The sequence below is a fragment of the Pinus tabuliformis genome, chromosome 5_1 (genome assembly GCF_031772625.1).
Source record: "Pinus tabuliformis cultivar Carrire ecotype Pingquan chromosome 5_1, CPIR1, whole genome shotgun sequence".
Classification (NCBI taxonomy): Eukaryota; Viridiplantae; Streptophyta; class Pinopsida; order Pinales; family Pinaceae; genus Pinus; species Pinus tabuliformis.
Genome location: NC_142305.1, coordinates 306,055,042 through 306,067,340, shown reverse-complemented (window position 1 = coordinate 306,067,340; position 12,299 = coordinate 306,055,042). Strand labels below are relative to the sequence as shown.

At 40.0% G+C, this 12,299-nt stretch overlaps 1 protein-coding gene across 1 annotated transcript in view; it reads left to right on the top strand.

Moving 5' to 3' along the window:
- LOC149164587 (uncharacterized) overlaps positions 1–12,299 on the top strand; it is a 152,840-nt gene that overhangs the window by 105,581 nt on the left and 34,960 nt on the right. The window contains exon 7 of the mRNA XM_089429533.1: positions 12,213–12,258. Within this exon, the coding sequence (XP_089285659.1) occupies positions 12,213–12,258 (46 nt within the window). The remainder of the gene's footprint in view (positions 1–12,212; positions 12,259–12,299) is intronic.

Genomic DNA, 12,299 nt, shown 5'->3' with positions numbered 1-12,299 from the left:
GTCCATGTGGCAATGCCATTGGTAATTTGTTGATCATTGACCATATCTGCTCACATGAGTTGAGGAATATTCTTTGTTTATGCATTCCTAGTTTAGATCCAGGGTTTTTGCTCATATATTATTATTTTATTATTGGAGGTTTTGAGCTGGTAGACCATAAAATAGGGGCTCGTCCACTTGTAATGGTGGTTGAAGAAATGAGTAGTGAACTCCTGGTATTATTGTTTCTTTCTTGGTGCTATTGGTTGGTTGTTTGAAGCACTCCCTTGGATGAAGATTTCTTGGATACATTCATGCTATAAAGAAGTTTGATTTGATGGTGATTATGGGATGCTAAATCAGGAAACATAGTTCCTCATTTATTATATTTTCCTTAAGATATTTCACATGAATGTACGTCTCTATACATTTGATCTTATGCATGAGTAAGTTGTCCTTGATAAATACAAATTCCATAATCTTTGAGATTGTCTTCAGTAGTGATCTCCCATTTGATGAAGTTCTGGAGTATATGACAGCAAGGAAAATGTTTGATAAGTATGCAAGTTGTAGTTGTATCACCATCGTTTCCTCATTAAATGTTGGAAATAATACTGAGAGGGTGGGTGAATCAGTATTATCTAGCAATTTAATAAATCTTCCTTATTTGATCTTTGAATTATTTTTGCATGTCAGTACCATAAAATAATGAGCATGAACAAGGAAAACAGATAGTCACACCAAAGAACACAAGATGTAAGGTGGAAACCCAATGTGGGTGAAAACCACCTGCTGCAATATGTCTCTATCTTCTTTCAAATTAGAAACTCCTTTTACAATGATTTTGTACTGGTGCAGTCCTTTACCAGTACGCAGGCTGCAACCTGCAGAGAGCTACAACTCTCTCTCGTTTTCCAGTCTTCTCTTGGAAGGGAGCTACAACCCCCTACTTCTTTTCATAAAGCATCAAATGATCATCAAGTACATAACAGTTACAGTCCACTACAATTATCAGATCAGTAATAACAGAACTAACCGAGAACACCTTATCATAGAGAAATTCAATCAACAGAACATCTTAAGACAGAGACGCAGTTTTCCCTTCTATGGCCTGCGACCAGATGCAGTTAACCTTCTGCTCGCCTGCGTCCACTCGCAGAGATCCTTCTGCTGCGCTGCGTGCCCACACACTGTTCCTTCAACTGCCCTGCGTCCTGTTGCTGTAGGGACGCACCCAGAAACACTATCGCGCCGCGTCTTTCTGCTTCAGGGACGCACCCAGAAATGCTATTGCGCCGCGTCCTTTTGCTTCAGGGACGCACCTGAACCTTAGACCAATGTTGCACGAAGCGGGAGCGAAGCGGAAGCGCGAAGCGGAAGCGCGGAGCGCGGAAGCGTCATTTTCCAAAAATCTAGGGAGCGAAGCGTCCGCGGAAGCGTCTGCTATATATATATATTTTTATATATTTTTTTGCATTTATACTCAAAACAAACATCCCAAATACCAAATTAATTGTAGAAGACATGAAAACATGCATATTTTTGCATAAATCAAGATAGATATGGCATCCATGATTCCATTGTAGTTACTAGTATGTACAACAATCATCTATATTCTAGCTATTACAAACATACATCAAATTTTTAAGCATATTATAAAACATAAAACTATAAAAAGTATTAACCCGCGTATATGAAGACCTAGACCTTGCTGTAGCAAAACCGTGAATTGTAGGAGGCTTGAGGAGGAACCTTAAGGCTTAAGCCCCACCAGCAGTACATTGAATACCTAGTAGATCAGCATAGGTGGAAGCATAGTTGGACATAAGATCACAGTGATTTGAAGCAAGGTAAGGGCAACAAACTACATTAGCAAGAATTGCAGACTTTACAAGGAAGTCTCTCAGATCTACTCTCACAGTGTATTGATAATTTGATACTGCACCTCTGGAATAATTGGACGTTCGTTATATGGCTATGCTCTTGCTCCTGGTATGATTTACCAATAGTGTCATATGATCATTGGCATATGCTTCAGTATGATTCTTTGCATTATGACATTTGTTCATGACATCAATTCAATATGGACATGTCACTTGCTTCAGTCATATATATGTTATCGTTTCTCATATAGATCAATATTGGTATGGCTTCCCAATATTGGCAATGATGGGTATAAACCTATAAGCAGAGACTTCTTCATTCTTATATGCACTTAGCATTATGTATGGATATCACTGCTCAAATAGCTTGAGTATGGTATTGCTATGTTCTAATTACAGCAGTATATGAATATATAGAAGTGCATCCATCAGTTCAGTAGATGACTGCGCTTCCGGTTGCGCCACGCAATCCGCCCTTTTTCAATGTATATTCATTGAGTTGACATTGTATTCAGAGCAGTAAGACCGTATATTCAGGCTACAATGCTCAAGTTATATGGTATTAGGAATCCTATATGAGAATGATGTCATATTGGTGGGTTGCGTCCAGGTTGCGTCCAGGTTGCGTCCAGGTTGCGTGCAGGTTGCGTCCAGGTTGCGCGATTCCGGGGGGCCGCAACCTCAAATGGCAGGAATCGTTTTTTTAACCCGGAATCGCGCCACCTCAAAAACGGAATCGCGTTTCCAGTGTGGATTCCGGGACGCTTCGCTCCGATCCGCGATTCTGGGTTTGGATCCGGCGGGGGGGGGCGATTCCTGCAACACTGCCTTAGACGCTCTGCGTCCCCACGCAGATCTCCTGATACTGCCCTGCGTCCCGGACGCACCTGAACTTGGTCTGCCCTGCGTCCCCACGCAGGTCTCTGCCTACTGCACTGCGTCCCGGCGCACTTGCCTTTCACTGTACCTGCGTACCTTCGGGTATGAATGATTTCAAGAATTTAAGTGTAACCCAAACAGTCAGATCTACAGATCTGATCATGCGCCAAAGAGATCTCGGTCTTTCAGAAGATTCGCCTTTTTAGATCTAGACCAGATCTTGCCTCATAAGATATTCAACCAAAGACCTGCATAAACCAAATGATCTCCTTTGCTTTATATAGGCAAGCTCCTCCTCAAATCATGGAGCAATACCACGAGCCGACACCATAATAACACAATACCGTCGGCTAGAAACCAAGAGTAAAACACAAGAAACCCCCACGTGTGCTTTTCTCTGCCTTAAAATGTGTGCACTGGGTGGACGCACCTCCTAAACGGATGGCCTGCGTCTCTGGACGCGACTTCTGCATGGTGTACCTGCGGGTACGCATCTTCTGAACTGATTTCCTGCGTCCTTCTTTATTTTCAATAAAAAGAGAGCCTTGCCATGGGAGTTGCCATCAAGTACAACATCTGTAACATATAGCCATACCAGAAAACATAATGCCAACAATCTCCCCCTTTGGACTTGATGGCAACCTCACAAACTTTGCTTCATTCTCAAAGGGTGTGCTCCCCCTAAGATCATGCTCCCCCTGAACCAGATCTGCAACAAAGAACCATAATCCTCCATGAAAGAGATAGAGACATATTGCAGCTATTTCCAAGATCTCCTTCTGACCATCCTCCATAATGCCAACAATGCATTATATGCTCCCCCTGAACCTGTACCATCAATCAGAAAAGATTCAACAATAAGATGATGCATCAACAACCCCCAGCTTTTGCCTGAGGTATTCAAAAGTGTCCCTGGGCAATGGTTTGGTGAGAATATCAGCAACTTGTTCCTTAGAAGGAACATATTCCAATTTGACCTTCTGTTCAAGCACTTGTTCCCGGAGAAAATGATACTTGATTTGTATGTGCTTGGTTTTTGAATGCATAACCGGATTCTTTGAGATGCTGATTGCACTTGTGTTATCACATAAGATGGGGATAGGTGGTGTACAAGTGATTTGAAAATCCTGCAAAGTCTGCATCATCCAAAGGAGTTGGGTGCAACAAGCTGCAGCAGCAACATATTCCGCTTCAGCTGTAGACAAGGCAATCGAACTCTGTTTCTTGCTGAACCAAGATACCAGTCTGGAACCCATAAAGAACGCACCACCACTTGTGCTTTTCCTGTCATCCACGCTTCCGGCCCAATCTGCATCTGTATAAGCATGAAGTGTAAGATCTGTATCTCTAGGATACCATAAGCCATAATTTTGAGTCCCTTGAAGATATTTGAAAATTCTCTTTACTGCCTGAAGATGAGTCTCCTTCGGATTTGCCTGAAATCTTCCAACTATTCCAACTGCATGCATGATGTCCGGTCGGATACCTGTCAAATATAGTAAACTTCCAATCATAGATCTGTAGGTTGGTTGATGTACTGCTGCAGATTCATCATTTGCACTGAGACTACATCCTGTGACCATGGGTGTACATACTGGTTTTGCATCTTCCATGCCATATTTCTTCAAAATCTGTTTGAGATACTTGGTTTGAGATAAAAAGATTCCTCCTTCTTTTTGTTGGATTTGCAAACCAAGGAAATATGTCAGTTCTCCTAGCAAGGACATTTCAAATTCTTTCTGCATGACCGAGGCAAAGCTTTGACTCATAGCTTCTTCATTGCTGCCAAAGATAATGTCATCTACATACACAACAAGTATTAGCAATTTGTCATTTTCAACTTTTATATAAAGATTGCTATCTGCTGAACCTTTTGAAAAACCTTGTTGATGAAGATATTTGTCCAAACGGTAGTACCAAGCCCTTGGAGCTTGTTTGAGACCATAGAGAGCCTTTTTCAATCTGCATACAAGATTTGGATAATTTCCAAGAATGAACCCATCTGGCTGTTCAATGTACACTTCTTCTTCTAAGTCTCCATTCAGAAAGGCTGATTTCACGTCCATTTGAAATACTTTGAAATTTTGAAAACTTGAGAGAGCAAGGAACATTCGGATGGCCTCAAGTCTTGCAACGGGAGCAAAGGTTTCTTCAAAGTCTATTCCTTCTTGCTGCGCATACCCTTTACAAACAAGTCTGGCTTTGTTTCTAATTACTTCTCCATTTTCATTCAATTTGTTTTTGAAGACCCATTTTGTCCCGATAACATTCTTATCTTTTGGTCTAGGAACCAGCTCCCAAGTGTTGTTCTTTTCGATCTGCTCAAGTTCTTCATCCATTGCTTTCACCCAACATTCATCTTTGCATGCCTCTTTCACATTTTGTGGTTCAGTTGAGGAGAGTAATGCCAAATAGCTTGAAGCTTCTGCAATTGTTCTTCTAGTTTGTACACCTGCTTCTTTCTGCCCCATAATCTGAGATTCTGGATGATTCTTCTGAACATATCTGGATGGAGTCTTTTCTTCTATTCTTGTTTGCTCCTCTGGCTCTTCTTGAGGTTCTTCTTCTTCATCATTCTGTCTTTGAGGGTAGCCTTCATCTTCTTCGATGTCTTCATGATGGACTTGCCTAGGAATGTATCCCTTCTCATCAACCACTACATCAATGCTGTCAACAATTCTGCCAAGTCTTTTATTGTAGCACTTGTATGCTTTGCTATATGGAGAGTAACCAAGAAGAATGCCTTCATCTGCCCTAGGTTCAAGTTTGCCAAGCTGCTCATCAGTATTCTTGATATAGCATTTGCTCCCAAAGATTTTGAAGTGCTTTACCGAAGGAGTCCTGCCATTCCAAAGCTCATGAGGAGTTTGAGTGCTGTTCACCCGGACATTTGTTTTGTTGAGAATAACAACCGCAGCATGTGCAGCTTCACCCCAGAAAGTTGCGGGAGTTCCTGATTCATCAAGCATAGCACGAGCCATTTGTTGGATTGTTCTGTTCATTCTTTCAACAACTCCATTTTGCTGAGGAGTTCTAGCTGTAGAGAATTCTCTCCTTATCCCATGTTCATCACAGAAATCGAAAAATTCATTTGAAGTAAATTCCCCACCTCTGTCGGATCTGAGGCACTTAATTTTGTGACCTGATTCATTTTCAACCAAGGCTTTGAAGGATTTGAATTTTTCGAATGCTTCATCTTTGTGCTTCATAAGTCCTAACCAGACAAACCTGGAGAAATCGTCAATAAATAATATCAAGTATTCCTCTCCTCTAGGTGTTCTTTTCTTGAATGGACCACATGTATTTGTATGTACTAGCTCAAGAGGCATGCTAGCTGATCCCTCTTTCTCTGGAAAGTTAGTTCTGGTTTGTTTTCCAAACTGACATGATTTGCATATGGTGTTGTCAGGAATTTTGATATCTGGAAGATCGCGAACTGCCTGATATTTGCATGCTTTCCTTATTTGTGAGAAGCTTAGATGTCCCAACCTTCGATGCCATAACCAGTGCTCTTCATCCTTGCTCAGATAGCATTGTTGTTGTCCTTCTTCAAATATGTACAGATTATTTGGAGTTCTTTTGCCTTTGAGCACTGTTTTACCTGTATCAAGATCACGAACAAGACATCCATTCGATCTGAATATAACCTCGGTTCTTTGATCACACATCTGGCTGACACTTAGAAGATTATGCTTCAATCCATCAACATACAAAACATTTCCAGCCTTGACCTTTTCTTTTAACTGAGCAATGCCTTTTCCTTTTATAGTTGCAGGAGTATCATTTCCAAAAGAGACTTTCTTTCCCTTTTCTAGAGCAGAATAAGATTCAAGTTTTTCTTTATCACCTGTCATATGCTTCGAACATCCACTGTCAATGTACCATAGATTTTCCTGTCCCTCTGCATAAAAAGCTATCCCACATCTTTCTGTTTGAGGTTCCTTTATTCTCCATGTTTTGGTGCTTGAGGCTTGTTCCTTTTTCTGCTGAAACCTGCTCCTGCATTCAGATTCTTCATGACCAAAGTTATTGCAAATAGAACATTCGACTTCATTTTCAAGAACCGAAAAGTTGTTATAGGTCCTTTTTGTAATCCCTGTCATACTTCTTTGTTTTTGAGCTTCCCTAGTCATGATTGTTTTATATGCAACACATTGAGCTGCTTTGTGACCAAAGTTATGACAAGAAAAGCATTGTCCATTGAAGAAACTTCTGCGGTTATCGAATCTACCAGCCAACTGATTGTAATTTCTATTTTCATTTATTCTTGAACCAAATTGAGAAGATTTTACCTGTGGCTGGTTCACCCTTAAGATAGGTTGCCCCTGATAGTTTCTGTTTGTAATACGTCCCTGCTTTACCTGATGATCTTCATTGTTCTTTTGCTCATTTCTTCTTGCTGCATCAAGATAACTCTTTGAGGTGGATGCTTGAGAGGTTTCTCCATTGTAGCCCAGACCTGTCTTGTTTAGAGGAGACCGTTGCACATTGATAATCTTATCCAAAGTTTCAGATCCTTTGACAAACTTAAGATTAATAGCTTTTGTTTTCTCAATCTCTTTTCTAAGACCAACAATTTCTCCTTCTAGTTTTTCAAGATGTTTTTCCTTTTCATCAATTTGAAATTGTAGAGTATCAATGATCACATTCTTTTCTTCTACACATCTCTTGAGTCTAGTAATTTCATCATAAAGGTTATCCATATCTATAGCATCCATATAATCATCATCTTCAAATGCCATTAACAACTTATATTCATTACCTCGTTCATCTTCATCACTGTTTGATAGACCATCACTATCTTCATGGGTGTAGTAGCTTTTCTTATTTGCACTTTGTTTCTTGTTCCATCTAGCAGGTTCCTTTCCTTTATCCTTATAAGGACATTTTGCAGCATAATGACCTACTCTTCCACAAGCAAAGCATTTAAAAGGTAACTTACCTCTGAACCTTCCAGAACCTCTTTGAAGATTTCTGACAAAATTTGATTCTTCTTCCTCTTCTTCTGGGACGTGGCTTGCTCCATAATAATCTCCTTTGCCTGATGCCTTGAAAGCAGCTTCTCTTCTGTCTGAAGGACCTCCCTTTCTCATTTCATAAGCAGTTAGAATTCCATGTAGCTGAGACATAGTAAGAATTCGTAGATTTTCCTTTTCTTCTATAGCAGATACTTTAGATTCAAACTTGGGAGACAAAGATCTTAGAATCTTTTCAACCACTATAGCCTCTCTTATTTCTTCACCCAAATTTTTCATACAATTAACAATCTCATCTACCCGAAGAAAATAGTTAGCCACACTTTCATCATTATACATCTTGAGAGTTTCATACTGAATCCTGAGAGTTTGGAGTTTAGCACGCTTTACCTATTCATCTCCTTCATAGCTTGTGACAATTTTGTCCCATATTTCTTTTGCGGATTTGTAGTGCATTACCTTCATGAATTCCGTTTGGGATATACATCCTAACAGAGTACTGACTGCTTTTGCATTTGTTTCATACTTCTTTTTCTCAGGTGGATCTGTAGGAGTAGCTGAAGGAAAAGCATAGCCTGTTTCTACAATGTCCCAAACTTCTGTACCAAGAGATTGAAGATATGCAGTAACTCTTACCTTCCAATAATTGAAGTTTGTCCCATCAAAAACCGGTGGCCTGATTGATGCTTCTCTCTTGTAGTTGCTCATGATGAACGATCTACCTTCAAGCGATCAAGCTTCTCTGAAGGACCTGCTCTGATACCAATTGTTGGAAATAATACTGAGAGGGGGGGTGAATCAGTATTATCTAGCAATTTAATAAATCTTCCTTATTTGATCTTTGAATTATTTTTGCATGTCAGTACCATAAAATAATGAGCATGAACAAGGAAAACAGATAGTCACACCAAAGAACACAAGATGTAAGGTGGAAACCTAAGTCACCTGACACGGGGATTCGGGACACGTAGGATTCGGGATTCGTGGTGTCGGATTCGGGACACGCTGACCCCCGGAACAGGACACGTTATATATTATTTTATTAAAAAATATATATATATATATATATATATATAAATTTATAATATATATATATATATATATATATATACATTAAAAATTAGATATTAGCATATTTCTTATACAAATTTTAATTTATATTGATTTCTCAACAATCTGAAGCTTCTTCAGGTAATCTGTTACATGCCTTCTCTTTTTTCGGGGATCCTCTTCTCATCCCATGCTCCTTGTATATGCTTTTTGGCAATGCCGCTTCTCATGTACTCTGATTATTATATGATCTCAATATAACATAAATCATATACATAAAATTTGATCTGATTCAAGTAATGGTGGGAGCTCTCACTATAGTCATTTTTAGATTTATGTTTGTGTTAATATCTATACTAGGTATTATAATATGAATTTAACTTGATCACAAATTTAATACAGATTTTAAAATGTGATAAATAAAAGTGTGAGTAACATTTTTATCACTCGTATTTATAAAATTTCTAAATATCCTCACAGTCTGCAATTAAAATAAAAATTTGTGTGAAATTTTAGATGGATGATGTCTTCTCCATACCATTCCACTTCCGCCTACCGATGATTGTTCCAGTCGGATAATTAATTAAAATATTCAGTAAGATGAAAGTCCAGAGCTAATCACAACCCTCTGATGCTTAATCACAGGAATAATATTCGACTGCCATGAAATCTTGCTCGATGATTAAAAAAAATATAGGGAAGTCTTCCGCTAATTAGTCGCTGAGTTTACATTCCCACTTGCAATGACAAGCTCAACACGTAAATTGTGATGACTGTAACCATTCTCCACCATTTAATGCCAATGAATTACATACATAAACTGAGTATCGACACGTTCATCGTCGAAAAATGATGGGGATGTGCTCGAATTCGTCGTTTCAAACTGTATATGATTTATGGCATTTGACACGGAGACACAACAGCGCTTTTTAACCTAGCAGCAGCCCGAAAAACTAACCGGAAACCAGGACTCGTTCTCAAATTTCGTGACACGTTTTCCATTTTTCGAACACGCCCTGGACACGACGTGCCCCAAGATGACACGACGAATCCGTGCAGAGTGACACGTGTCAGGACAGAATCGTGTTCGATTCGTCCGATTCGGGATTCGTCCAGGGTTTTGGACGAATCCGGTTTCATAGGTGGAAACCCAATGTGGGTGAAAACCACCTCCTGCAATATGTCTCTATCTTCTTTCAAATTAGAAACTCCTTTTACAATGATTTTGTACTGGTGCAGTCCTTTACCAGTACGCAGGCTGCAACCTGCAGAGAGCTACAACTCTCTCTCGTTTTCCAGTCTTCTCCTGGAAGGGAGCTACAACCCCCTACTTCTTTTCATAAAGCATCAAATGATCATCAAGTACATAACAGTTACAGTCCACTACAGTTATCAGATCAGTAATAACAGAACTAACCCAGAACACCTTATCATAGAGAAATTCAATCAACAGAACATCTTAAGACGGAGATGCAGTTTTCCCTTCTATGGCCTGCGACCAGACGCAGTTAACCTTCTGCTCCCCTGCGTCCACTCGCAGAGATCCTTCTGCTGCGCTGTGTGCCCACGCAATGTTCCTTCAACTGCCCTGCGTCCTGTTGCTGCAGGGACGCACCCAGAAACACTATCGCGTCGCGTCTTTCTGCTTCAGGGACGCACCCAGAAATGCTATCGCGCCGCGTCCTTTTGCTTCAGGGACGCACCTGAACCTTAGACGCTCTGCGTCCCCACGCAGATCTCCTGATACTGCCCTGCGTCCCGGACGCACCTGAACTTGGTCTGCCCTGCGTCCCCACGCAGGTCTCTGCCTACTGCACTGCGTCCCGGCGCACTTGCCTTTCACTGTACCTGCGTACCTTCGGGTATGAATGATTTCAAGACTTTAAGTGTAACCCAAACAGTCAGATCTACAGATCTGATCATGCGCCAAAGAGATCTCGGTCTTTCAGAAGATTCGCCTTTTTAGATCTAGACCAGATCTAGCCTCATAAGATATTCAACCAAAGACATACATAAACCAAATGATCTCCTTTGCTTTATATAGGCAATCTCCTCCTCAAATCATGGAGCAATACCACGAGCCGACACCATAATAACACAATACCGTCGGCTAGAAACCAAGAGTAAAACACAAGAAACCCCCACGTGTGCTTTTCTCTGCCTTAAAATGTGTGCACTGGGTGGACGCACCTCCTGAACGACTGGCCTGCGTCTCTGGACGCGGCTTCTGCATGGTGTACCTGCGGGTACGCATCTTCTGAACTGATTTCCTGCGTCCTTCTTTTTTTTCAATAAAAAGAGAGCCTTGCCATGGGAGTTGCCATTAAGTACAACATCTGTAACATATAGCCATACCAGAAAACATAATGCCAACATTAAATAAGTCCTCCCATGAAACCTTTTTGACCCATATGCCACTTTGCATTGTTAGACAGTGGTTCCGCCTTGCAGCCAACATAAAAATCTATTAGGAAGCCATTTTACTTCTGCTCTGCGGGTTTGAAAATTACAGCAATTTATCATATTTCAGATCTGCCCTAGAGGGTCTAGTGATTTCTTTGTTTGGATGTTTAAACTAGTCTTAATTTTTGTGGTATAAATCTGCATATCAAATCCAACGTTTTGTGCTGGAAGTTAGATCTGAAAATTATAGTCCACTTTTAGATCTATATTTAAATATGGGAATACACTGTTTGTTACATCCAACATCATATCTGAGGCAAGACATATAAAGCTGCGCTTTTAGATCTCAGAAATCAGTTGTATGAGCATATTTATACATGTTTATAAACCATTTTACTACACAGTGAATCAGATCCAGAAAATATACCTCTTGTTCTTGACAATTTTCTGCCCGCGAGTTCATGAACCTTATTATTCACGACATCTGAAATCAGACTTACAAGAGTGTTATATAGATCCACACTTATCATTGAGAGACAAACACAAGAACAAATTATTGATTTGTACATAATCTAGTGCTTTGTTGCCATATATCGGTTGTCTAACAGACATAGGAAAGCTCTGCTTATGTTAGTAGTATGTCATCCTAAAGTGAGAGAAGAGGTTGCTAAGGTGATAGTGGTATCTCTTCCAAGTCCCACTTGGCATTTCGCCTGGTGAAGACTTTGCATCTAAGGTAAGAGATTAAGAGGAACAGATGGATAATACAAACTCTCTGAGCACACATTTATACCAGTACTTGTCTTTTATCATTGTGGTGTTGAACAGTGTCGATTAAATTTGGTTTAACAATGTCAGGGTTCCTTCATTCTCTAGATAATATGTTGATACATATCTGGTAAGGAACCCGGATATTTTTTTTATTGTAATTGTTTTGGAACAATTAAAGTCCCTCTTGTGTGAAAAGAAAGTAGGGACATGCTTAATGTGGTGCTGTGTATAGTCACTAGTGTATACTTATTTTATTTATAATTCATTGCAGGTGATGTAAGTGCATTGGGTTGGTGGGATTTATTTATAAACTATGGGTAAGCTTTCTTGAGGTATCTTTTCCTTTGCTAAGATGGAA